The 26,145-nt window shown below is 43.4% G+C and overlaps 1 protein-coding gene across 1 annotated transcript; it reads left to right on the top strand.

Moving 5' to 3' along the window:
• The first annotated feature begins 1,345 nt into the window (after positions 1-1,345).
• Positions 1,346-26,028, top strand: LOC117469704 (NACHT, LRR and PYD domains-containing protein 12-like). The gene is made up of 10 exons (XM_034114178.1): positions 1,346-1,479; positions 1,574-1,853; positions 2,334-2,427; positions 2,512-2,593; positions 2,719-2,752; positions 3,959-5,717; positions 5,800-5,973; positions 18,644-18,817; positions 24,901-24,947; positions 25,109-26,028. The coding sequence occupies exons 2-10, from the start codon at positions 1,583-1,585 to the stop codon at positions 25,660-25,662; spliced, it is 3,189 nt and encodes a 1,062-aa protein (XP_033970069.1). The 5' UTR covers positions 1,346-1,479; positions 1,574-1,582; the 3' UTR covers positions 25,663-26,028.
• Positions 26,029-26,145: the final 117 nt, after the last annotated feature.

The raw sequence follows: 26,145 nt of genomic DNA, 5'->3' as shown, positions 1-26,145 counted from the left end.
AAGAGTCTGAAATAACATTTCAAATACAGAGTCCTGGTTCCCAAAATTAGAATATATAGCTTAGCTACTAAAATTAAAGGGGACCTATCATGCAAAATGCACTTTTGTACGTCTTTTATACATGAATATGTGTCCCCGGTGTTCCAGGGAACTCACCAAGTGTCAGAAAACACAACCCTGTCTATTTTCCTCCATACCCAAATCTCTAAAAAAGGGGCTGCAACGGATCTGATAAAAACTGATCCAAATTTGAACACTGTCCTGACGTCAGGACAGTGGCGCTACGGCTATTGGGCCAACTCCACCAATCAGGAGGAGACAGCCACGGCCATTGCCGTTCGAAAGCGCTGGAGATGCTGTAGTACATATGCCAGGCCTGTAAGTGGCGCTGTAGTCTGCCACAAAAGCAGCGAAGAAGACTTGGTTACCATGGTTACCCTTCTGTTTATTCTCCGCTGTGGCTTTCTTTCTCCCTCCCCGAGGCAAGCGTTTGCTCCCGCTGCTTTAATTCAATGCAATCCCTCCCCGTCGAGGCAAGCACTGTAATTCTCTCCGGTTAGTCCACCAGCAGATGACAAACACCCACCTCTCCGCCTCTTCCAAGGAACGAGGGGACCGTGCGGCAGAGTTTCAGTTTCAGTTTCTTTCGCCGGTCAAGATGTCCGTTAAAGTTTAAATCTTCCGGACAAAATTTGAAAAGTGCCGGTCAAAGGTCTTCTTTGTTATTTATTGAGCTTTAAAACAAATGAATAACGACTCTACATAATAAAACACGGAGGACGGAGATCTCTTTTTCTCCCCCTCTTCTGACAGCCCAGCAGCTGATCAGAGCACGGCTCCCCTCTCCTGCAGGGGGGCGTGGTCAGCAGAATCAGACCCGTAGACAGCAAACAGCACATAGAGCGAAATGAGGCATGGCTAAAATGCATGATCTGTTTGGTATTTTGAAAACAGAAACATATAAATATACCTTATATAGGTATGGCCCTACAATATATCATTTAAATATAGCATGATAGGTCCACTTTAAATAAAACCATTAGTTTATATTAAATAGGGATAATTAAAACAGAAGTAAGAACACTAAATTACATCAAAATAGTTATAAAATAAATAGGTTTATCTGAAAGAAAGAGGGAACGGAGAATACATATTACATCTTTCTTTACCTTTTCCAAACAACGTCTGCTTTGTGTCTTTTCACTTTTGTTGCACAGTATCCATTTTCTCCTGAGCGACCTAGACTTCTGATGTGCTGGTTCACACACTGAAATGTCTACACTTATATTAGAGAGGTTTACATGACAGCCAGACTAAAGCTCAGAGGTGAGATCTCCAACTGTCCATGACTCTTCTCCATGTCACAGCTCAGCACTCATTATTCACTCAAAGCTCTGTGTGTTGTGTTCCAGACCAGAGGACACACCACACTCTGCTGGACCTGGACCTGGACCTGGACCTGGAGCTGGACCTGGAGTGGTAGTTTATTTGCCTTAAATAAGCAGTATTGTTGCTGAAAAACAAAGAAAGTATTTTTTTTCATGAACCCATGTTATCTTTTGGATCTCTGCAGGGAGAAAAGATGGCGACACTGAAAAAGATCATCTTCAGTACTTTAGAACAATTGGGGAAAGAGGACTTTGAAGAATTCAAGTGGCGGCTGCAGCAGGAGGTCCTAGGATTTGAAGGAATCCCAAAGAGTCGACTAGAGGATGCATGTCGGACGAAAACTGTGGACATCATGTTTCAGAACTACGGCATTGACACTATTAAAGTGACCAGAAACGTTTTGAAGGAGATGAAACAGAATCTTCTGGAGGATAAATTATCAAAAATCCCATCAGAACCGACAGGTTGGTCATTAGTTATTAAGGAGTGTTACAAACAGGGAACCTGAGGTCAGGTAAATCACAATGATAACATGGATTGGATGTGTCCTCCTGATATACCACACAGATAAACACCACCTGTACATGGTGTCAGGGTTTAGGTTCCCCCATGGCCCTGAAAGCTCAGTGGTCAGGGTCAATAGTTTGAATTGCACAGAGTAACAAACTTACACATTTTAAGCGAATCCATGATCTTTTTTCTAAACATAACCAAGTAGTTTTGTTGCGTATGTGTTTAATTTTGTCTCAATGAACAAAGTTAACCAGACATTTGGTGACTTCTGGGTGTGCTGTAAGAAGTCTTGATAATCACAAAAACATATTTAGGGGTCAACAAACTGAGTTTCTGTGTGGGCCTGGGGCTGTGGACATCTGAGAGGAGGGGCACTAATGTGTCCTGTGATGTTCTTGTTGTGATGAGCATGTTGTTGTGTTTGTGTGAAGGTGGAGGCTCTGCTATGGATCAGTGTGAGGACAGAGAGGAGGGAGACCCCCCCTCTCTGTGTGGGGAACATGACAGCCAGACCAAAGCTCAGAGGTGAGATCTCCAACTGTCCATGACTCTTCTCCATGTCACAGCTCAGCACTCATTATTCACTCAAAGCTCTGTGTTGTGTTCCAGCCCAGAGGACACACCACATTCTGCTGGACCTGGACCTGGACCTGGACCTGGACCTGGACCTGAACCTGGACCTGGATCTGGAGTAATAATTGCCTTAAAATAAGCAGTATTGTTGCTGAAAAACAAAGTATTTTTTGCATAAACCCATGTTATTTCAGATGTAAGATTATGTAATATTTTCTCTCTGTATCTTTTGGATCTCTGCAGGGAGAAAACATGGCGACACTGAAAAAGGCGACAGGTAAGTCATTAGTTAAAAAATAGTTTTACAAACCCAGAGTTTTCCCTGAAGTTAGCTCACTAAGCCAAAATCCGGCTTCGTAGTACAGGCCTCAGGTCCTCATCCTGCAGCCAGGCATCAGGGTCTACACACCACTGAGTCTAAGGGTCCAATCAATGCCAGTTGGGTTGTAGGTGAAGGAGAGGAACATGGATGTCTACGTCCATCCCTCTCCCCCACTGCTGCAGAAACCCTCATCCACGCCTTCATCACCTCCCGTCTGGACTATTGCAACAGCCTCCTCTATGGTTCACCTGCAAAAATCCTCAACAAACTCCAATACATCCAGAACTCCGCCACCCGTCTACTCACCCACACCCAAATCCGTGAACACATCACCCCTGTCCTCATCAAGCTCCACTGGCTCCCCATCCCCCAGAGTTGGTCCTGCTCCACATATGATTAGAGACGGTTGGATGCTGCTGTTTTGAGCATTGCAATATATGTATTTTCACTATGTTATTTATTTATGATTATCTTGAGGCTCAGCAAGGATTTGATGTCTGCTGTTGCTGTCTTTTTTTCTTTAGTTAATACTGAGAGCCTTGCTGTTTTGTTAGGGCTTTTTCTTTAAATACAATTTAAAAATGTCGATGGTGAAATGGTGTGTTCAGTTAACAAGGAAAAAAATTGAAATAAATTCTGTCAGAAAATAGTGGATTAAGGGCTTGAAAGGGGACCCTACAATTGATGTACTGATGGGCCTGAAAAGGGGTATGTAAAATAATTTTAGAAAAAAAAAAAAACAGGCATGTCCAGATTGGACCAAAAAAAAAAAGTTTTCCATTCAAGGCTATTGCAGGATTATGCAGTATTGGGACAATTACTAAGAGCAATCCACTTCCTGTATAACTGGAGTGAGAGCTGAGTCCACATCCTCAGAGGTCGATCTGCCAGGGTCGTGCCTCGTCTTCCAGCAGCAGGAATAAGAGTCGGTCAGGTTTAAGGTCATGGTTCTCTGGGGAACAGATTGTTCACCAGAGTGGGAAATAATAGAAAGAAGGAACAATATTTTTGGATAGCTACAGATGATTGAGATACAGCTTCGATCAAACCAAAATATCCTACTATCCTTTCAGAAATGTGTAAAGTTAGGAACAAATATTGTGATCTTTTATGTTAATTGTAGTATTGTCTCAATTGTGATTCAATGTTTTCTTCATTCAGAGATTCTCACTCAGTGCCAAAGGACGCTCAAATTAAACCTGAAGAAAAAAATTGAGATAATCCTAGAAACGGGTAATTCAAGACCTCTAAATGAAATCTACACGGAGATCTACATCACCAAGGGAGAAACTGCAGCTGAAGAACATGAGGTCACACAGATTGAAACAGCATCCAGGAAACCAGACAGACCAGAAACAATCATCAGACAAGAAGACCTCTTTAAAGCCTCACCTGGAAGAGATGCACCAATCAGAGTGTTGACAAAGGGAGTGGCTGGCATCGGGAAAACAGTCTTAACACAGAAGTTCACTCTGGACTGGGCTGAAGGCAAAGCCAACCAGGACATCCAGTTCATATTTCCATTACCTTTCAGAGAGCTGAATAGGCTGAAAGAGAACAAGTACAGCTTGGTGGAACTTGTTCATCACTTCTTCACTGAAACCAGAGACGCAGGAATCTGCAGGTTTGATCAGTTCCCGGTTGTGTTCATCTTTGACGGTCTGGATGAGTGTCGACTTCCTCTGGACTTCCACAACACTGACATCCTGACTGATGTCACAGAGTCCACCTCAGTGGATGTGCTGCTGACAAACCTCATCGGGGGGAAGCTGCTTCCCTCTGCTCGCCTCTGGATAACCACACGACCTGCAGCAGCCAATCAGATCCCTCCTGAGTGTGTGTACATGGTGACAGAGGTCCGAGGGTTCACTGACCCACAGAAGGAGGATTACTTCAGGAAGAGATTCATAGATCAGGAGCTGGCCAGCACCATCATCTCCCACATCAAGACCTCACGAAGCCTCCACATCATGTGCCACATCCCAGTCTTCTGCAGGATCTCTGCTACAGTTCTGGAGAAAGTGTTGAAAACCAGAGAGGGAGGAGAGCTGCCCAAGACCCTGACTGAGATGTTCATCCACTTCCTGGTGATTCAGTCCAAAATGAAGAACGTCAAGTATCATGGAAAAAGTGAGAGAGATCACCACTGGAGTCCAGAGACCAGGAAGATGATGGAGGCTCTGGGAAAACTGGCTTTTGAGCAGCTGCAGAAAGGCAACCTGATCTTCTATGATCACGACCTGACAGACTGTGACATCAATATCACAGAAGCCTCAGTGTACTCAGGAGTGTTCACAGAGGTCTTTAGAGAGGAGAGTGAACTGTACAAGGACACGGTGTTCTGCTTCGTCCATCTGAGCGTTCAGGAGTTTCTGGCTGCTCTTCATGTCCATCTGACCTTCATCAACTCTGGAGTCAACTTGATGGCCCCCTGGTGGTCTAAAGTCTTCAGACGAGAACCTAAACATCTCTACCAGAGTGCTGTGCACAAGGCCTTACAGAGTCCAAACGGACACCTGGACTTGTTCCTGCGCTTCCTCCTGGGTCTTTCACTGCAGACCAATCAGAAACTCCTACATGGCCTGCTGACAGAAACAGGAAGTAGCTCACAGATCAACCAGAAAACAGTTGAGTACATCAAGAAGAAGATAAGAAAGAACCCGTCTCCGGAGAGAAGCATCAACCTGTTCCACTGTCTGAATGAACTGAATGATGGTTCTCTAGAGGAGCAGATCCAACAGTACCTGAGTTCAGGAAGTCTCTCCACATATAGACTGTCTCCTGCTCAGTGGTCAGCTCTGGTCTTCATCTTACTGTCATCAGGAAAAGATCTGGACGTCTTTGACCTGAAGAAATACTCTGCTTCAGAGAAGGCTCTTCTGAGGCTGCTGCCAGTGGTCAAAGCCTCCAGGAAAGCTCTGTAAGTGGAGATACAAACAACATTGATCAGTTTTAAAAATGATAAATAAAATAAATTGTGTTCATTGCTAATCCTTCCCCAGGCTGAGTGGCTGTAAGCTGTCAGAGAGAAGCTGTGAAGCTCTGTCCTCAGTCCTCAGCTCCCAGTCCTCTAGTCTGAGAGAGCTGGACCTGAGTAACAACGACCTGCAGGATTCAGGAGTGAAGCGGCTGTCTGCTGGACTGGAGAGTCCACATTGTGAACTGGAGACTCTCAGGTCTGTAATCAGCTGATATCTAAAGTACCAGCACATGTTTGCAGTCATTCCTCCTGTTCAGTTTTATCAAAGCAGAATAATCGTGACTTTTAAAAGGTTCTTTGTGGTTTTGGTTGTTTAGTTTTTTGTCATCAAACCATAAACAAAAAAATAGAGGTATTAATTATACTAAATTTAGGATCAATGATGTTGAATATCTACATAGCAATTAAGGCAGAACAATTCACAAACATGCAGAAGAAAATCGAAATTGAGATTAGACAATTGAAAATATTGCAGTAAATCACCTTAACCTGTTAAGCCCGGCAGCCCCTGCCCCCGCTTTCTTTTTTTCACAAAACTGTGTCTCAGGGCTTCTTAACATTTAACAACCTATTAATGTTTCATACCCACTTAACGGGAAGAAACTCAGCTAACTGACGATACGAACAATTTTTACCGAAACAAAACACAAGTCTCACAAGAAGCGTCTAAATGAGCCCTGAGCGAAAAAATGCTGACGCACTTAGCACAGAACTCATGGTAGAAATACTTTATTACTTATCGGATCTGCACCAACAAGATATTAGCTAGCAAGCTGAGATTCCACAGATTATAGGGGTATAAGTATCATCACTGAGCGATCAAAACCCGCGGCAGGGGAAGCAAACCCAGACATCACATGAGTCTTACCGTTGCTGTGTTACTGAACAAAAGTTGTGTTCAATGGCATTAAAACGATAAAAACGCTGCTGTTTTTTTTAATGATTTATTTTTTAGATTTTCAATACACAAAGACAGCAGCAATACATTACATTAACCCTGCGATTGCTAACAAAACAACCCCAAGAAACAATACATCAGTTACAATGAGACAATAATGTAATAATGAAATAAAAAAAATAAAAAAAATAAAAATACAAAAAAAAAAAACCTGCGAGACATTTTGTGAGCATTCCTGTGAGCTGTTGCGGTACAGGGGGGCGACTCAGCCAATGGGGACAGACTCCAACTGGAGGGACCTAACATGTTCTAAGAAGGGTAGCCAAATGTTTGTGAACTTTAAGTCTGAGCCCCTAATACAGTGTTTAATTGTTTTCCAATTTCACAAAGTATAGAGCTTCCTTTATCCAATGTGTATGAGAGGGGGGACGAGGACACTTCCAATGCATCAAAAATAAATGCGCCTAGCCAGCAATGTGAGAAAAGCTACAAGTTCAGCGAAATAGGATGGCAGTAAATGATCAACGGGCAAGACACCAAACAGGCCAATTAAGGGTGAGGGATGGATGGTAGCAGACGTGATAGCTGAGAGTGAGTCAAAGACAGACTTCCAAAACCGAGATGGGATGGGGCAAGTCCAAAACATGTGGGCGAGATTAGCTGGTCCTAGGTGACGTTTATTACAGTTAGGATCAGAGGCACGGGAAGGTATTTTGAGTGGGGGTGCTGAGGTGCTGGACTCCAGTGAACACTATTACGGGCACTATAGAGCACGCACAAAAGCGCGAGCACCAGGGGCGTCTGCAACACACCACACACTCACACACACAGTACACCCGCGACTGTTACAATGAAGGCTCGATAATCAGCTCACGCCATATAGGCAGGGGTAAAGTGCTATTTTATACGAGTGGGGAGCGGACCTCACCTCCTCTAGGGGGGTCCGGGGGGATGGTCCCCGGGGAAGATTTTTTTTAAATATTGAAGTTAAAAGCATCAATCTGGTGCACTTTGAGAGCAACATGAAGAGATCTATGGATACCTCTCTCAACACCCATATGAAACAGAACTGTAAACAGATGTTCTTTTTCTTTATGGATATTTTACAAATCACTCCCCTTTTAAACTCTATTCTTGTTTTACTGCCATATAGCATTTCATAACTGTTTTTAATTTATTCTCTTATTTTTTTTATAACTATAATGATCATATGAAGGTGTGCCGCGGAAATAATCTTTTGAATAATTTGTGACCAAACCGTTTGAGACCCACTGAGATAACTTAGACTAAAGTTAACTATCACACTCAGAGAGTCCTTTAGCTCACCTGAGTCTCTCAGTCTGAGAGGAGAGGACTCTCCTCCAGCTTCTTGTGGAACAAACAGCTCCTTATGTCCGTTAGCGCAGCTAGCTAACCGGATGCTAACAACACGGTCTCTCTCTCTCTCTCCCTCTCTCAGAGCCGAGCTTGAATGACACAAGCACACGTTTATTTCCAAGCAACTCTCTGATTGGTCTGGTGTCATGCCTCTGTTGCATTCACTGAACACGGGAAATTACAGTCCTGCCGTCCTCTCTAGTGTCATGATGAGGTTCACGTAAAGCACGGTTAATGTATTATATTATTGAGGGCTACAGAAAAAACATTCGGGGCAGGCCAGGTGAGCACACACTACAAAGATGTAAAAGATGTAAAATATTATTTGACCAACAATGTGGAATGTATTGGCTACATATTACACAGATTATGCACAGCGGGAGCAGCAATAACCGTCAAATAATAATTCAAACAGGGGAGCTCCGCACCGTCTGCCTACCGCTAGGGGGTGCTGCAGCGCCCTCAGCACCCCCCTTCCCGCGCCCCTGGTTAGGATCAGTGCCAGGATAGATGCGAGCTTGTTTACTTTTGGACCAGTGCACTCTGTGGACCACTTTACATTGTAAAACCCCGCGGCGTGCACAAATGGATGATGTGTGGACACGTTTCAAAATAGACTGCCAAACCTCAGTCCCTATCTCGCAATTGAGGTCCTCTGACCAATTAGTGCGAAAGTTATCAGAGGGCAGAGGGTGGCAGAGGTGGGAGTAAGTCCTACATGTGCAAGTCATGAGCAAGTCTCAAGTCTTGACCTACAAGTATCAAGCAAGTCCCAAGTCACTGTGGTGAGAGTCAAGCAAGTCAAGTCAAGTCATTGCTCAGGTCAAGTCAAGTCATACGAAATTCTGATGAATAAGCCCAGTTTCCGCATTTAAATCAGTTAAAAGACAGTGGTTATGAAAATGGATTTAACCCACACTATGATCTTCATTACATACACAGTTAATCATTTGAAATCTAATTTAGACCGATGACAATCATATTAGATTCATATTAACCCTAGAACTGCAGACAATATAGCTAGGACTCAATATAGCTAGGACTCAATATAGCTAGGACTCAATATAGCTAGGACTCAATATAGCTAGGACTCAATATAGCTAGGACTCAATATAGCTAGGACTCAATATAGCTAGGACTCAATATAGCTAGGACTCAATATAGCTAGGACTCAGTATAGCTAGGACTCAGTATAGCTAGGACTCAGTATAGCTAGGACTCAATATAGCTAGGACTCAATATAGCTAGGACTCAATATAGCTAGGACTCAGTATAGCTAGGACTCAATATAGCTAGGACTCAGTATAGCTAGGACTCAGTATAGCTAGGACTCAATATAGCTAGGACTCAGTATAGCTAGGACTCAATATAGCTAGGACTCAATATAGCTAGGACTCAGTATAAGCTAGGACTCAATATAGCTAGGACTCAATATAGCTAGGACTCAGTATAGCTAGGACTCAATATAGCTAGGACTCAGTATAGCTAGGACTCAGTATAGCTAGGACTCAATATAGCTAGGACTCAATATAGCTAGGACTCAGTATAGCTAGGACTCAATATAGCTAGGACTCAATATAGCTAGGACTCAGTATAGCTAGGACTCAAAATAGCTAGGACTCAGTATAGCTAGGACTCAATATAGCTAGGACTCAAAATAGCTAGGACTCAAAAAGTCTGTTCAAAAAGGCAGAATTCCAGGTAAGAAAATCATAAATGGAATTTGCCATTACACATATTTAATTTAAATGTCTGTAAACACTAGAACCAACAAAGCAGCGTCAGCACCTACAGAGATATCATTTTCCAAATCATTTAATTTGTTCTCTTCATACTTTCCTTATAAACTAAGTTAGGAGATTTAAAACTCAGAATTGGGTTATAGAAAGGCTTCAGTTTATCATCAGAACAGATCAAAGATAGTTCAGATTAATTGACACTAAATCAAGAATGATTGGCACCTTCTACAAACAACAACAACCATGCAGATAAAACATTTTACAACAAACTAATAAAAGTAGATGAACTACATATTCACAGTTTCAGAACACCAATGGAGAGAAACAGAAGAATCGAGATGAGAGATCGTCGCGAGCAGAGCGAGCTATAGATAGAGCTCTCGAGCGGCTAGAACGGCGCTCGCTCTATCGATCGCGCTAGATTCGATACTCTATCATGCTCTCTCTATCATCTCTTCTCTCTCTGCTCTCTCTCTATCTCTCTCTCTCTCTCTCTCTCTCCTCTCTCTCTCTCTCTCTCTCTCTCGTGCTCTATCGTACAGCCCGTAGGTATCAGGGTTAGTCAAAATGAATCCCTTGGTGGTTCTAGTGTTCATTTACCGTTTTGTCTTCTCTTTGCTTAATCGATTTGAAACCAAGTCTAGCGTAGCTTAAACTTAGCGTTAGCTTTCTAGCTAACACAACACATTCACGCACCTTTCTCTGTGGGTTTTTTTGTAGTGACGAATGAAGTTGGATGTTGTGGTGGTCGTGATCTTTATGCTGCAGACCCTGCATACCGCTGTTCTCTTCTTATTAGCGTCATCGACAACATAATCCTTGAATTCAAACTTCACTATTTGTGGAGTAACGCTAGCCGCTGCCATGTTAACTGACACTCCTACCGTCTAGTGGGTTGCCAGGTTTGCGCGCACGGCGCTATAATCACCCAATCACGTTTTTCGAAAAAACTAAACGTAATATCTCACTACAAAAACAAACGCAAATATTTAATTTTAAACAGACAAGTCCTTTCAAGTCATCCGTCTCAAGCTTAAGTCAAGTCTCAAGTCATGAATACCAAGTCAAAGTCAAGTCAAGTCTTTTATCAATGTTAGTCAAGCAAGTCTCAAGTCAAAAAATATGCGACACCTCTGGAGGGTGGCATGTGAAAAGAGTATTGCATAGCTTTGAAATGGTACCCTTGAGGTTAGGGTTAATACTTTAACCCAGGTAGAAGGAGGAATAGCAGGGAAACTTGGAAAATGATTACGAATAAAATCTCGGACTTGTAAATATCTGAAGAAGTGGGACTTAGGTAGATTGAATTTACGGGCTAGCTGATCAAAAGATGCAAATGTTCCATCAATGTAAAGTTGACACAATCCCATTGATCTCCCATATTGAAAAGGCAGCATCAGTGATAGAGGGAGTGAACAGCGGATTGGAATGCACAGGGGACAGTCGAGGTATTCCCTGGAACCCAAAGTGCCGTTTAAGTTGAGTCCAGATCTTGAGACAGCTTTTAACTACAATATTTTTGGAGTATGTTGAGGATGGTAACGCCAGGGGGAGGCACAAGAGGGACAACAGAGAAGAAGAGCCACATGAGGCATCCTCAATCTGCAGCCACGATGGAGGTTGTTTGTTAATACAACGCCAGGACGATAAAGTTTGAATGTTCGTGGCCCAATAGTAAAATCAAAAGTTAGGCAATGCTAAGCCACCCATTTCCTTGGTTTTTTGAAGAATGTTTTTTCTAATTCTGGGTGTTTTCTTGTTCCATATAAACTGAGAAATTGAGCGATCAAGTAAATGGAAGAAATGTCTCGGAATGAAAACTGGTATACACTGAAAAAGATATAGAAATTTGGGGAGCACATTCATTTTAATGCAATTTATTCTGCCAGCCAGAGATAGAGATAGGAGAGACCAACGTTGGAGGTCTTGAGTCAGTCGAACCAACAGAGTGGAGACATTGCACTTAAACAAATCTGAGAAGCTCTTGGTCACGCAAACGCCCAGATATTTAAAACTTGCCACAGATGTCTTACACGGTAACTTTGAAAGGGGGTAGGCTGTAGCTGCAGCGTTAATGGGAAGCAGTTCACTTTTGTTCAAATGTAACTTATAACCCGAAATCTGCCCAAACTCCCTCAGCACAGCCGATACTGGAGGAATAGATTTGTCTGGGTCCGAGATGAATAGCAGAAGGTCGTCAGCAGTGATGGGGTCGTTACTCAAAAAAAGTAATATATTACATATTACTTATTACTTTAAAAAAAAGTGATATATTACTTGTTACTTTACTCGTTACTTTACTCGTTTCTTTACATTACTTTTGCGTTACTCAGCAACAGCCTATAGCCAAAACTTAGGCCTACATGTGCACACATATAACAATGACTATTGCAATAAGGAAGTCATAACAAGTCTTGCTTTTTATGCTCTTTAATAAAATAGGCTACCACAAGCTAACAGTTGCTGAAAACCTAAAGAGCATTTCAAGATTTCACCATTGTGCAAATTGCAACATTTCCTCTACTATAAAGGATGCTACAAGCCTGTCCATCTCTGCTTTGGTTACCGGTCCAAATTCTAGTTGTTGCTCGTTCGGAGTCGGCACTCGGCACACACTCAACATCCTCACTCTGGGTTCGGGGGTCCTTAGCTATTAGCTTCACGTTAGCATGTTGTCTTTGCAGGTGCTTGTTGAGTGTGTGTGTGTGTGTGTGTGTGTGTGTGTGTGTGTGTGTGTGTGTGTGTGTGTGTGTGTGTGTGTGTGTGTGTGTGTGTGTGTGTGTGTGTGTGTGTGTGTGTGTGTGTGTGGTGTGTGTGTGTGTGTGTGTGTGTGTGTGTGTGTGTGTGTGTGTGTGTGTGTGTGTGGTGTGTGTGTTGTGTGTGTGTGTGTGTGTGTGTGTGTGTGTGTGTGTGTGTGTGTGTGTGTGTGTGTGTGTGTGTGTGTGTGTGTGGTGTGTGTGTGTGTGTGTGTGTGTGTGTGTGTGTGTGTGTGTGTGTGTGTGTGTGTGTGTGTGTGTGTGTGTGTGTGTGTGTGTGTGTGTGTGTGTGTGTGTGTGTGTGTGTGTGTGTGTGAGATCAGCCTCTCACGAATAGAATAGCTGAAACTTTAACAGAATAAATACAGGGATGCAAACTCATCAGGTATGAAAAAGGTGACAAGGATCCGAGCCCCCCGACCCCACGGAATATCGGCTTTAAAATGAGGAACAACAGGATGTTAGCAGTCAGAACAACAAAAGCAGTTAATAATAACAGAAACGCCAAAGAGTCACATCTAATAGAATTGTATAAAAGCATTTATTTTAATTGTGTAGCAGTCAGTTTATAATTTTGAGCATTTTGAAAATGTATTTTCATGCCTCTGTGCAAGGCTTAGTCTTTCTATCTGTATAGCCACTGGTGTAAAGTAACTACGTTCATAAACTCAAGTACTATACTTGGGTACAATTTTGAGATACTTGTACTTTATTTAAGTATTTCAATGTTTTGCTACTTTGTTCTTCTTCTCCTCTACAGTTCAGAGGTACATGGTGTACTTTTCCTCCACTACATGTATTTAATACTTTAGTTACTTCACAGATCTGGATGAATGATGTGAAATATAACCAAGTGTTAAATCAGACTTTAGTTCCACCTGGAGTAAATCCACAAGCTACCCTGCAGTATACAAAGTCATTCAAACTAGCTGCACCTTTACCAGCTTTGAGAACACTTTCATGATCAATCATTATAAAACATATCATAGATATTATTCTGAAATGGACCAATCTGCACAATGAATACTTTTACTGTCGCTACTTTCACTATATTTTGATGAGAATACTTTAATACTTTTACTTGAGGAACATTTTGAATGCAGGACTTTTACTGTAACAGAGTATTCCTACACTCTGGTACTTCTACTTTTACTCAAGTACAAGATCTGAGTACTTCTACTTTTACTCAAGAACAAGATCTGAGTACTTCTACTTTTACTCAAGCACAAGATCTGAGTCCTTCTACTTTTACTCAAGTACAAGATCTGAGTACTTCTACTTTTACTCAAGTACAAGATCTGTGTACTTCTACTTTTACTCAAGTACAAGATCTGAGTACTTCTACTTTTACTCTAGTACAATATCTGAGTACTTCTACTTTTACTCAAGCACAAGATCTGAGTCCTTCTACTTTTACTCAAGTACAAGATCTGTGTACTTCTACTTTTACTCAAGTACAAGATCTGAGTACTTCTACTTTTACTCAAGAACAAGATCTGAGTACTTCTACTTTTACTCAAGTACAAGATATATACTTATACCACCTCCGTTTATAGCCTATGAAAAAAACTATTAGAAAACGAAGGCTAAAGCTAACGTTAGCAGATAGTGACAATGCTAGTTAGCTAGCTCAACGATAATATTGCGACATTGTGACTTTTCAGTGCACATCACGCTCTGCCGCTCCGACAGGGAGCTCTGCTCTGAACACCTGAACGGCCCGTTCTAACAGCTGTTCACCAGCGGTCCAGTCTGTGCCACAGTGACTCCGGACCACACAGTTAATATTAACGAACGCACCGTAGGTAATGTAGCTGCTGAAGCTAGACCCTCATCCCGGAGCGGCAGAGCCTTATTATACATCCATGAGCAGAGCCGACAGGCAGGAAGACTCGAGCACACAGCTCGCGCTTCATTATAATATATAAAAAAAGAACACCATGCGTGTCATGATGGCACATAACAGCTCGCGGCCGCAGATTACTCCGGGTCCCAGACCCCCCCCATACCCCAAAAATATTTTTATTGCAGATCTACATGAATCACACAAACGACCTATTTTGGATTCAAAACGGCGAATTTCGCCGAAAGGTGACAAGTTTGCATCCCTGAAATAACTCAGTTCCCTCTAATCATCAACCCATGTTTGTATCATTGAGTTAGCTCCGTGTGTTGCTGCTAGCATACATAACACCTGACGTGGAAACGTTACTCGTGGATGGGGCTATAGAGCTAGAAAGACAGTCGAACCCGGTGCATTCCTCCGTCTGAATGTGGAGCACTTTTGCTAAATGTTTAGACAAATTGCTCGTGTTACCGCCCTGACATGCTAAACTCTTATTGCACTTTTGGTAACGAGCATTGTCCACATCGAGACGGGTAAAGTTTAACCACACCTCGGCGCGCGTTCTCTCCGCCATCTCCTCTGTGTGTGTGTGTGTGTGTGTGTGTGTGTTTCTGCATGTAGCAGCTGCGTGTGTGTAAACCACCCCGCCCCCTCGCACACAGGCAGGAGAGAGAGATCTCTCGTCTGGATTGGAAAGATCGAAAATACTAAAAATAATCATAGACGCATTTTGCAGTTTTTTTGCATATTAGAAACGGAGTTGGCGACACTAAAACTGCAATGTAATGTTTGTGTAGCAATAATACATATGACATATATTTTTTATCTATAAAAATACATACATACAGCTTAATGGTACCACGGTCTTTAATAATTCAGCCCGGGGCTCGGTACCCATCCCTACACATGACTGGCTCGGCGGCCACAGGTTGTTTGTCCTTGACAGTCGCACAGTGGGCACACACTGAGAGTCTTTTCATATTCAGCACATGTGTACACGCTTCACTGCAGACCTCAAGAAGAAATAAGACTTTCATTCACTCACGGCAAAACTTACTTTACTTACTAATTTACTCACGGTAAAAAAATGCACTCCCTATTCCATTGTCATGACGGTGGAATGTAACTCTATCCAGAATAAGCTTTATTGGATCCGGGCTAGAAATATGTTTATTTCTGCTGTAAAGTTGGGCATGTTAACATGGGGTCTATGGGGATGGCTCCTTTCTGCATCCATCCCCTGTCGGCCACTAGAGGAACTGCAGTTTGTGGCACTTCCTTCTGGGCTTCCTGGCTCTGCGCTATGAAGCGCTGATTGGCTGTGGGTGGGCCCAGGCCCACCCGGGCCCACCCACAGCTACGCCACTGCTGTGTACATTATATATATATAGAATAATTATGATGATGAATGCATTTTTTTACCACTAAAATACAGCAACACATCTTTGATTCATGTCGTTTATAACTGGAATATTACAGTTATTATTAACTTTGTCTGCACAAAGTAGCCTGTCCAGGAAATATGCCCAAATCATTGAAACAGTTCATTAAACATGTTCAGCAGTAGAGGGGTTAATTTATCAGGAACATCTTTTTTGTATTCAGCAGGGAAGCCATCAGGGCCCGGACACTTCCCACTCTGCATCGACATTAGAGCAGCTTTGATTTCATTAACTGTGAAGGGTTCATCTAACCCAGACGATATTTCAGGATCAATGGAGGGGATGTTTAGGGACCTAAAGAAGTTGTCATATTGTGTCTCATCAGATGAGCCCTCAGAAGTATATAATGAACTATAAAAGTCCTTGAATTGGTCATTAATGGTTTGAGGATTAATAGATATTCCATCAACAGTATTCATTTGAGTGATGTGCTGAGAGGAAGAGGATTGTCGAATTTGGTGGGCGAGTATTTGGCTCGGTTTATCTCCGAATTCATAGTAATTATGGCGTGTTTTTAAAAGTGATCGTGTTGCCTCTTCTGTGGCCAAAATGTCAAATTCAGCCTTTTTTGTCAGTAATTCTTTGAGAAGATCTGCACTGGGGGAGTCTACACATCTTGTCTGCAGATCCGATAAAGCCCTGGAAAGGCAGATACTCTTCTCAGTATTGATCTTCCTTTGGTAAGCGCAATAGGATATGATTTCCCCTCGTAGATAGGCCTTGCACGCTTCCCAAACTGTTGCAGCAGATACAGCCGGGTTAACATTAGTGGAAATAAAAAGGTCAATGCGATTCCTAATAGTTTTGATAAAATCCGGGTCAGAAAGTAGTAGTGAATTGAAGCACCAGGGGGAACGTGACAAGGACCTGCCGGGAAGAGAGATGTCAACAATGACAGTTGCGTGGTCCGATATAACTATAGGGCTGTATGAACACGAGCTAACAGAGGGGAGCAATTTGTTATCAATAAGAAAGAAATCAATTCGGGAGAAAGTTCCATGAACAGGAGAAAAGAAGGGGAACTGCTTGGCACTAGGATTCAAAAAGCGCCAAACATCTGAGACTGCGTATTGCTCCATGAACAGTTGAATAACTTTGGAAGATGGGGCAGAGGGCTTGTTAGATGAACGGTCAAGTGAAGGATCAATACAACAGTTAAAATCACCTCCCAGAATGAGCTGGCTGGAATTTATGTCAGGAATGGAGAAAATACAATTTCTGAAAAAGTCCTCATTGTCACAATTCGGGCCATACACGTTCGCCAACGTCAGATTGTTGCCACATATTTTGCCAGTTGCGATAATAAAACGGCCACTTGGGTCTGATATAACATTGGACACAGAGAATGGGACAGATTTATGAACAAGAATTGCAACGCCTCGGGCCTTGCTCGAAAAAGAAGAATGGTAAAGCTGTCCCACCCACCCTCTGCAAAGTTTAAGATGGTCTGATGGTTGGAGGTGGGTTTCTTGCAAAAAGGCAATTTTAGCGTTTAAATGTTTTGAATGGTTAATCTTGGTGCTGTTAAGGAGTTAGAGCTTAGCATAAAATGATACTGGGCAGGTGGTGTACCTGCATGTCTCTGTCCCCATACCTGGCACCCCCCGCCTGCTGACAAGCAACAGGGAGAGAAAAGGTGTCTGTCTGTGATAGTGGAGTGTATGCTGTCCAGGGTAGATGTCAGAGACTCGAATGAGGAGAGCTGCTCTATGTTCATCCAGTAGCAAGCTAATGTCAGCCAAAGTTATGCTAGGAGTCGACGCTGACGGAGACCCTTTGCCCTTTTCAGCTTGTTTTCCCTTTGCTTTCGACATTGCCGGAGGTCTTTGCAGTTAACACTGGCTTATAAAACTGTTGCAAACAAATTATGTTGAAAAAAGACGAGGTTTAAAAGGTAAATAAGAGTGGGAAAGTTAGAGCCAGCGAGCACGCGTGTACTCAGCACACCTCATACCGGAAGTCTCCCAAAACGCTGCTGAAGGTTAATCCATAGGTTAATTCAATGTGTCTGTGTCACTTTTAATTGATTACTGATAATCCATCATTCCATTTTTGCCAAAAACTGAGATTTCATATTAGCTGCTATTAGAGCTACAACCCAGCTTCCGGTTTTGGGCATTCTGGCTACGCATCACTCATTCACCAATGGGTAATGTTTAGGTGCATTTTAGGAACTTCCCTCTCGATTCTATTGGCTCTAACGGTTAAAAAGAGGTGTCAATCATCAAAATCGACCGAGGGGGACCAGAGATATGGAAAATCCACCCAAATGACCCCAGAAATTGTTTGTTTTTTCTAAATCTCTCCAAAAAGGTCAAATGTCACTTGTTTTGCATCAATCTTGATACAGGGTACTTATATGTTATAATATTCCTAAAGCTTTCCTAAAGCTTTTAGTCTACTATCCCATCATTCAAGGGTGGTTTTCGTTATAAGTAATGTTTTTTTTTTGGACGGACACTATAATTTACATTTTTTTACTATGTTCTATCTGAATTTACTTTAAAATAAAAAACATCTATCTTGATTCTGACTTTTCTACATCCAACTCACAGGTTTATCATTACTTTGAGAAAAAAGATTATTAATTTACCCCTTTTAGAAGTGAAGATATGGTCATTTGTTCTGGGAATGTCATTTTCGAGCCTGAGACCTGAAAAACAGGCTCAGGGCTTAACAGGTTAAATATTAAAGCTATTTAAAACCTGCTCATCCTGCTTCAGGTTCATGTTAATAAAGTTGGTCAACATCTGTATATTCATGCTGACATAATCAAAACACTGAGTTTACTGTATTCCCTGGTTCCAGTCTCTCAGGCTGTCTGGTCACAGAGGAAGGCTGTGTCTCTCTGGCTTCAGCTCTGAGCTCCAACCCCTCCCACCTGAGAGAACTGGACCTGAGTTACAATCATCCAGGAGACTCAGGAGAGAAGCTGCTGTCTGCTGGATGTGAGGATCCACTCTGGAGACTGGAGACACTCAGGTATGGACAGACAGACTGAAGGTGTCTCTAATATCTCAAATGTCATGTTCTTCCTCTCATTTATGACACAGTTATTGAAATTATATTTCATTGAGTTTTTACACCCTCATTGACGGCTGAGTCCACTCTACTCTTTAAGAGACGCAAGTGATCACCAGCGGTTCAGTTTGGATTGTTCTGACTGTGTTCGGCTAACGGCTAACAGAGCTAAACTCACAGCAGGACTCAGATTCTCTGTTCAGAGGTTACAGGCTTACAACACAATCTGCCAGCTATGTGTTATAATTGTATCTTGATTATTTACTGGCCTGCTTTGGCCGATGATCAGCATATTACCTAGTCCAGGGGTCGGCAACCCGCGGCTCTCGAGCCTCATGCGGCTCTTTAAGCCCTCTGCTCTGGCTCCCTTGAGCTTAGACAAAAATAAGAAGGAAATCAAATAAAAGTATTTGTAGGACTAATTAAATGTTGTTGCGCGGTTGAAAATGTTTCGTATTGTAGTGATCACTGATTGACATAATTCACGCATGGAACTACAGGTTGGGGGTATTGTTTCCGCACGGACATATGTGTTGCTGACAGTATTTATTGTGTGCCCTCCTGGCTTCTTTCTCTTCTTTCCGGGCTGCTACCCGACAACATGTCCGTTTCTGCTGCTCATTAAAGCACCACTTTGTACCTTCAATGCACCGCTTCCGACTCCCATCTCTCGGCACTACATTGGTGACCCAGACATAAGTCTCGCGAAGTATCCGAGACTGAACCGAACACGGCAAAAAGCGCAGCTTTTCTCGAGATGCCGGAGATTTTTGGGGACGTCCGTGGCTGCATCGTGTGCACGGCCTGAGGCTCGGTGCGCCCTCCGGAATGGCCGCGGACGACGCTCGCCATTTCGGCAGTGGGGGACAGCAAGCCTTCCATGGAGACGATACACGACCATGCCTGGTTTATTCAGGACATGCGGCTGCGTGTCCGGCTGCGCTCGCTAACACGGCTAACGGACAGCTAACGACTAGCAGCTACCGGCTGACTGTTTCCATGTCGACATCCAACTGTTAGCCCTTTTATTTATTTTTGGTGCCGGAGAGGAGGTTCGATCAAGTCTGGTCGGCCTCGTGTGGATCCTCTCGCAATTTCGCCCACCTGTTTTTAATCATGGACAGGACGACCCTTTTGAGTTTTTTTCCTGGTGCCTGAGAGGAGGTCCGACCATGTCTGGTCGGCCTCGTGTGGACCCTCTCGCTTTTTCACCACCTCGACGGCGGCTTCGGACGTCGCCCACGCTTTCATCGGCGCCTGGGTGGCGCGCTTCTGGACCCCGTCTCGCCTCGACGGTTTTGGACGTCGCCCATGCCTTCATCGGCCCGTGGGTGGCGCGCTTTGGGACCCTGTCTGGCCTCTTCCCTCGCCTCGGCAGCAGCTTGGGGCGTCGCCCACGCCTTTATCGGCCCGTGGGTGGCGCGCTCCCGGACCCTGCCTGGCCTCTCCTCTAACCGCGGCTCACGGTTCGCCTCGACGGCGGCTTCGGACGACGCCCCGTCTGGCCTCTCCCCTGTCCACGGTTCCTTCCGCCCGGGGATGCTGCTCTTGCCCCCCGGGGATACCGCTCCTTCTTTCCGGGGACTTCGTGCCCGCCGCCGCTGTGCCTTCGCCTGCGGCCGGGCAGCGCTCCTCCCTGCTGGGGACCACCGGGATATTCACGCCCGCCCCCGCGTCGCAACACAGCGACCCTGCTTTCTGCGGCCCCCTGACGACGGCCCGTTCTGGCCCACCCCCCACCCCCCGGTGGGGATGCCCTCGCCCTCGTTGGGGCCCCTACCCTCTCCTGCGGCCCCCTTCCGGCGGCCCTTTCCATGGCCCGGCCCTCGCCTGCGGCCCCACCCTCCTCGGCCCCTGTGGTGCTTCCTCCCGGACGCGAGGATTGTGTCCATGAATTCTGGGGGGGCTTGTGCAGTGATCACTGATTGACATAATTCACGCATGGAACTACAGGTTGGGGGTATTGTTTCCGCACGGACATATGTGTTGCTGACAGTATTTATTGTGTGCCCTCCTGGCTTCTTTCTCTTCTTTCCGGGCTGCGACCCGACAACATGTCCGTTTCTGCTGCTCATTAAAGCACCACTTTGTACCTTCAATGCACCGCTTCCGACTCCCATCTCTCGGCACTACAGTATCTTGTATTTTGAGGTGATACTGTGACACATAAATAAAAAACAAAACGGTTTTAATTAGGTCAACTAAAATATGCATCAAATCCTGCTACGGTCCCGCGCCAGCGCCTTTTCTTGAGGTGAATAACCTGACCCCCAGCTCGATGAGCGAACTGTGGATACATCAAAGAAAAAGAAAAGTATGGGAGGAACACAGAGGGTTTGATTCTGCGTGGAGAGAGTTATCTGCTTTCACAGCAGACGATGCTGGCTTACCGGGATGTTTGATATGTGGAGAGAAGTTGTCAAAGGTGCTGCAGCCTTTACGTATTGCAGGAACAACACGGAAGAGGAAGACAACTGACGATCTTCATCATAACTCAATCAGTAAACTCTTTAGGGTGCAGCTATAGGTTTGATTTATTTCAAAGTGGGTACATTTTTGTTGCATTTTTTTCCTTCAAATGTGCAGAGGACTCCCAAGTGCTGTGTTTAATTTATTTTAAAGTAGGCCTGTGTATTTTAATTCTCCTTATAAGAGTCATTTGTTTCTTATTAGAGGTTAACAGTTTTATAATGTAATAAATAATAAATGCAAAAAAACTGTAGTTTTTGTCTATGATGTAACAATAAATACAACTTTATAAGCTATCAAGCTATCAAATATGTTTTGCGGCTCCAGACAAAAAAAATAGTTGGAAAAGTGGGCAAAATGGCTCTTTTGTTCAAAAAGGTTGCAGACCCCTGACCTAGTCGCTGATTGGAAACAAAAATGTACTTTTTGTGATTCTTTATTACGTAAACTGATGATCGACACGTCCAGGTACGCATCCTTTTTTCTCCTCCTAATGCCATCATGAACATCACATTCATGTGGATATCAGCAGGAGGAGAGCTGGTAAACTAAGCCGTTAGCTGTTAGCCGTTAGCCGTTGACTGTAAGCAGGTAGCTGTTAGCTGTTGGCTGTTAGCCGTTAGACGTTAGCTATAAACTGTAAGCAGTTGAATGTGTACAGGATGCCTCGCTGCACATTATCACGCTTATTACACGGCTACATGATAAACAAACTAACTACTTGACTCCTGATATGAATTCAGATGATTTTATTGACTTGAAAATGATGGTCATGGTTCCGGTGACGTCACCATACCGAATGGCAGCCTAGTCTAGCTTCTCCCCCGGTAAGAGATTAATTTTGCCTCGTTTGATTGCCAAATAAGAAATGTCTCTGTAAAATTAGAAATAGTTAACGGGGCGAAGATGGGAAGAAAGGATGGACAAAAGAAAAACATTGGCTCAGAGTCTACCAACGAAGAAAATACAACGAACAACTCGCCTGCACAGGTTGATGATGAGGAAGCTAGCGCAGAGCCACACGTGGCTAGCTTAGCTAAAGTTCTGGAGGAGATACGGGACTTTCGCAAAGACACAAAACAACAATTAAACAAAATGAAATCCGAGCTTACCAACGTCAACGTTAAAATAGAGGAGGCAGAAATGAGAATTGAAAACGTGAAAGGTGCTGAGCAAGAAGATAAAGGTAATGAATCAGCAAGAAAATAAACTGACTGACGAAGAAGGAAGATCCCGACGGGAGAATATAAGGATTTATAAAGTCCCAGAGGGAGCGGAGGGGTCATCTATGGTTGACTTGGTGAAGAGTTTACTACAAGAGGCACTTGAGATCCCCCCCACCACGGAGCTCGGCATTGAAAGAGATATTATATGCAAGCCATGGGAAAAGGTGTTTTTGAACGAGAGACAGATATATTTCTCCCAAGATTACCCACCAGCTATTTTGCAAAAACGTAAAGACTACTCCGAGGCAAAGCGAGTGCTAAGGCAGAGAAATATTCTCCTCCAGACCCCGTTCCCTGCTAAACTACGAGTATTTTAGGAGGACGGGACGAGGCTGTACCAGACTGCTGTGGAAGCATCCTGAGACATGAAGGACAGAGGACTGCTGTCACCGTGATCACACGGAGAGAGAGGCTGAGCAGCTGTCTGCCTGGGAGACGCTGGGAGGACAATAACCTACACAATTTCATAAACATTATTGAAAATCCATGGGTGAAATGTTCTCTTAAAATGTGGAAAACTATTATAAAAGAATATAAATTGGAGAATGAAAGTATCTTTCTCAAATGGTGTGCATATGACTCAGATTTCATGCCTAACAGATTGGATACTAGATTTAGGGACTGGGCTCTAAAAGGTCTAACAGCTCTGTGCAAGCTGATGAAAGGGGGAGCATTGCTCAGTTTGGATACCCTCAAAGAGAAATACACTTTGGAGAAACAGGACTTTTATGGATATCTTCAGGTACGGCATTATGTTCATTTGAAAGTGGAAAAAGTGTCAGAGGCAAGTGTAGGTTTGATAGAAATGTTTAGGAAAGCGTATAACGCAGATGTTAACGGTAGAACCGTATCATGTGTATACCAAGGATTGACAAACCTTAAAAAACACTCACTTACATAATAAAGAAGATGGAGCAGGAAGGAGGGATACATATATCTGGAGAAGAATGGGTAACAATGTGGAGATATCAATGGAAATGTATCAGCTGGCAGAACTGGAGGGAATATACCTGGAAGAACCTGATAGGATATTTTATTCCGCCCTCTCAGAAGTCCCACTATGATAGGACCCCCCCCTATATGTTGGAGGAACTGTGGTGACCAGAATGCAAACCACTTCCATGTATTCTGGGACTGTCCAGGTATCAAAGACTACTGGAAGGAGATACACAACGCCTTACAAGACATTTTCAAAGACATAATACCTCTAGAGATCAAGATGTTATACTTTAGGAATTTGAGAAAGGACAAATACTTCTTGAACATTCTGCTGAAAAGGCATTAACCAGGAAGTGGGTATGGAAGCATAGCCCGACTCTAAATGGATGGATGGACATCTCAATGGATATTTACAATATTGGAAAGATAACAGCATCTGTCAATCATACATTGGTCAATTTACTCCAACCTGTGAGAAGTGGACTCACTTTGTGAAGCCCTAAAGGCCTGACTTTACCATTACACAAAGCCCCTTCCCACCCTGGACACCAGCTGTTGGAGCTGCTTCCCTCGGGAAGACGCTTCAGGTCCATGAAATCACAGACAAATAGATATAAGAACAGCTTTTCCCCCAGTGCCATACGTGAGCTGAACACAGCCAGACAATCACAGCACTAATGGAGCTGAACTGATGCTCAAGTACATGTTCACATCCAACTGCACTTTATATTCTCCCTCATACCGTTTCTATAGAACACATGTTTATTTCTAGTTCTGTAATGATCAACTGCACTGATAAACATATGATCAATCACTTATGTATTGACTTGTTTCACAGATGTGTACTGCATTGACCGTATTGTTCGTGTACTTGTATTTGTATGGTAATGTTATATTGTTTTGTAAGCGTACTGTTCTATGTATGATAGGTCACATTTTAGTCTCTTTATATATTAAATGTTTTGAGCTTGTTTTGTCAGATGATACTTCTACTGTCTGTTATGTGTGAGTGCACCATTGGGAATGCTTTGAATGTCTCTGTAGAGACAATAAAGGAATCTGATCTGATCTGACTTAGTTTCCACAGATCCAGAACTCTGCTGGAAAGAAATGTCTACTCCCTAATTGATCACTGTTGTTCTGTTTGATTTTCATTTCTTTCTTTATGTCTTTCTCCTCTGTGCTTTTTGTGTCATCATGTGTATATTGCTGAGAAGAGCTATGAACAGATGTATGTCCTTCATGTGAAGATGTACAATATGCTGAGACAATGTTTGACACTAAACGCCAACAAAAAGTAAATAAGAATAAAAAAGCTTGCTCTAAGAAAGTAACCTCTGTTCCACGAGGTACCAGCAGCTAGGACTCATGTTGGATAGAACATCATCCTGACTGTGTTTCTTCCTCCAGGCTGGACCATGGTGGAGAGCAGAGGTTACAACCAGGTGTGAGGAAGTGTAAGTGTGGATCAGTCAGCTTCTCTCTAAAGACAAAGATGATGGAGGTGCTATTTATTCATTAAAACATGACCTCTTGAAGCTTTATAGAAAGATCACTGACAGAGAGGAAAGCCTTCAGGTGAGTCTGGTGATAAACTGCTGTCTGTGTCTCTCATCAGATTCCTGTGGACTCACCCTGGACTCAAACACAGCACACAGAAACCTCAAACTGTCTGACAAGAACAGGACGGTGACACGTGTGATAGAGGAGCCATATCCTGATCATCCAGAGAGGTTTGACTACTGGTCTCAGCTGATATGCAGAGAAGCTCTGACTGGTCGCTGTTACTGGGAGGTCGAGTGGAGAGGAGGGGTTAGTATATCAGTGACTTATGGAGGAATCAGCAGGAGAGGAGACGGAGTGGACTGTGTGTTTGGACAGAATGATCAGTCCTGGAGTCTGTTGTGCTCTCATAGAGGTTACTCTGTCAGGCACAATAAGAGAGAAACAAACATCCCCTCCTCCTCCTCCTCCTCCTCCTCCTCCTCCTCCTCCTCCTCTCGTAGAGTAGCAGTGTATCTGGATCATCCTGCTGGCTCTCTCTCCTTCTACAGAGTCTCCTCTGACACACTGACCCACCTCCACACCTTCAGAACCACATTCACTAAACCTCTCTATGCTGGGTTTGGGCTCTGGTCATATGGCTCCTCAGTGTCTCTGTGTCCTCTGTAGGAGGAGACCACTTCCTGTCCTGGGTTTAAGGGTTGCTGTTTTAAATCTGGCTCACTGATTGTGTCTTTACTGTCAGAAGTGTTTTTATCAGAGAGGCTTTTATGGAAATTGAGCATTTATATTTGTTATTAATAACATGACTCACAGTCAGCCCTTATTTTATTATACATTTAAATATATATAATTCACGTGATCAGAGTTTAACTCGTGTTATTTTCTCGTTCCTATTCATACTGTAGTTATTCTTATTAGTTTGATGTGTTCTTATTCTCCCTGTTTATTCTCATGTTTCTGTGTTTCTGTCTCTGTTTCTTATAAAACACCTGAAGTTCCTGATCAATAAAGATCTGATCTCCTTCACTTTGATCATGTTTCTTTATTTCATACAAACTGTGTACGTCCTCTGTTAAAACACAGAGAGAGGACTCTTTAAAGTAGAGACACTACATACTGATATACACCTGAACATCAGCAGGAGAGGAC

The sequence above is a fragment of the Trematomus bernacchii genome, unplaced genomic scaffold, assembly GCF_902827165.1.
Source record: "Trematomus bernacchii unplaced genomic scaffold, fTreBer1.1, whole genome shotgun sequence".
In the NCBI taxonomy this organism is placed as follows: Eukaryota; Metazoa; Chordata; class Actinopteri; order Perciformes; family Nototheniidae; genus Trematomus; species Trematomus bernacchii.
The sequence above is the reverse complement of the archived record's forward strand: the minus strand, read 5'-3'. Positions and strand labels throughout refer to the sequence as shown.

What these genes read in the sequence shown, in the direction of transcription:
- LOC117469704 (XM_034114178.1), top strand. Translation starts at nt 1,583, where the DNA reads ATGGCGACACTGAAAAAGATCATCTTCAGTACTTTAGAACAATTGGGG. An exon ending in TGGAGACTGGAGACACTCAG is followed by an intron (nt 18,818 to 24,900) that starts GTATGGACAGAC and finishes TTCTTCCTCCAG; the next exon opens with GCTGGACCATGGTGGAGAGC. An exon ending in ACAACCAGGTGTGAGGAAGT is followed by an intron (nt 24,948 to 25,108) that starts GTAAGTGTGGAT and finishes GTCTCTCATCAG; the next exon opens with ATTCCTGTGGACTCACCCTG.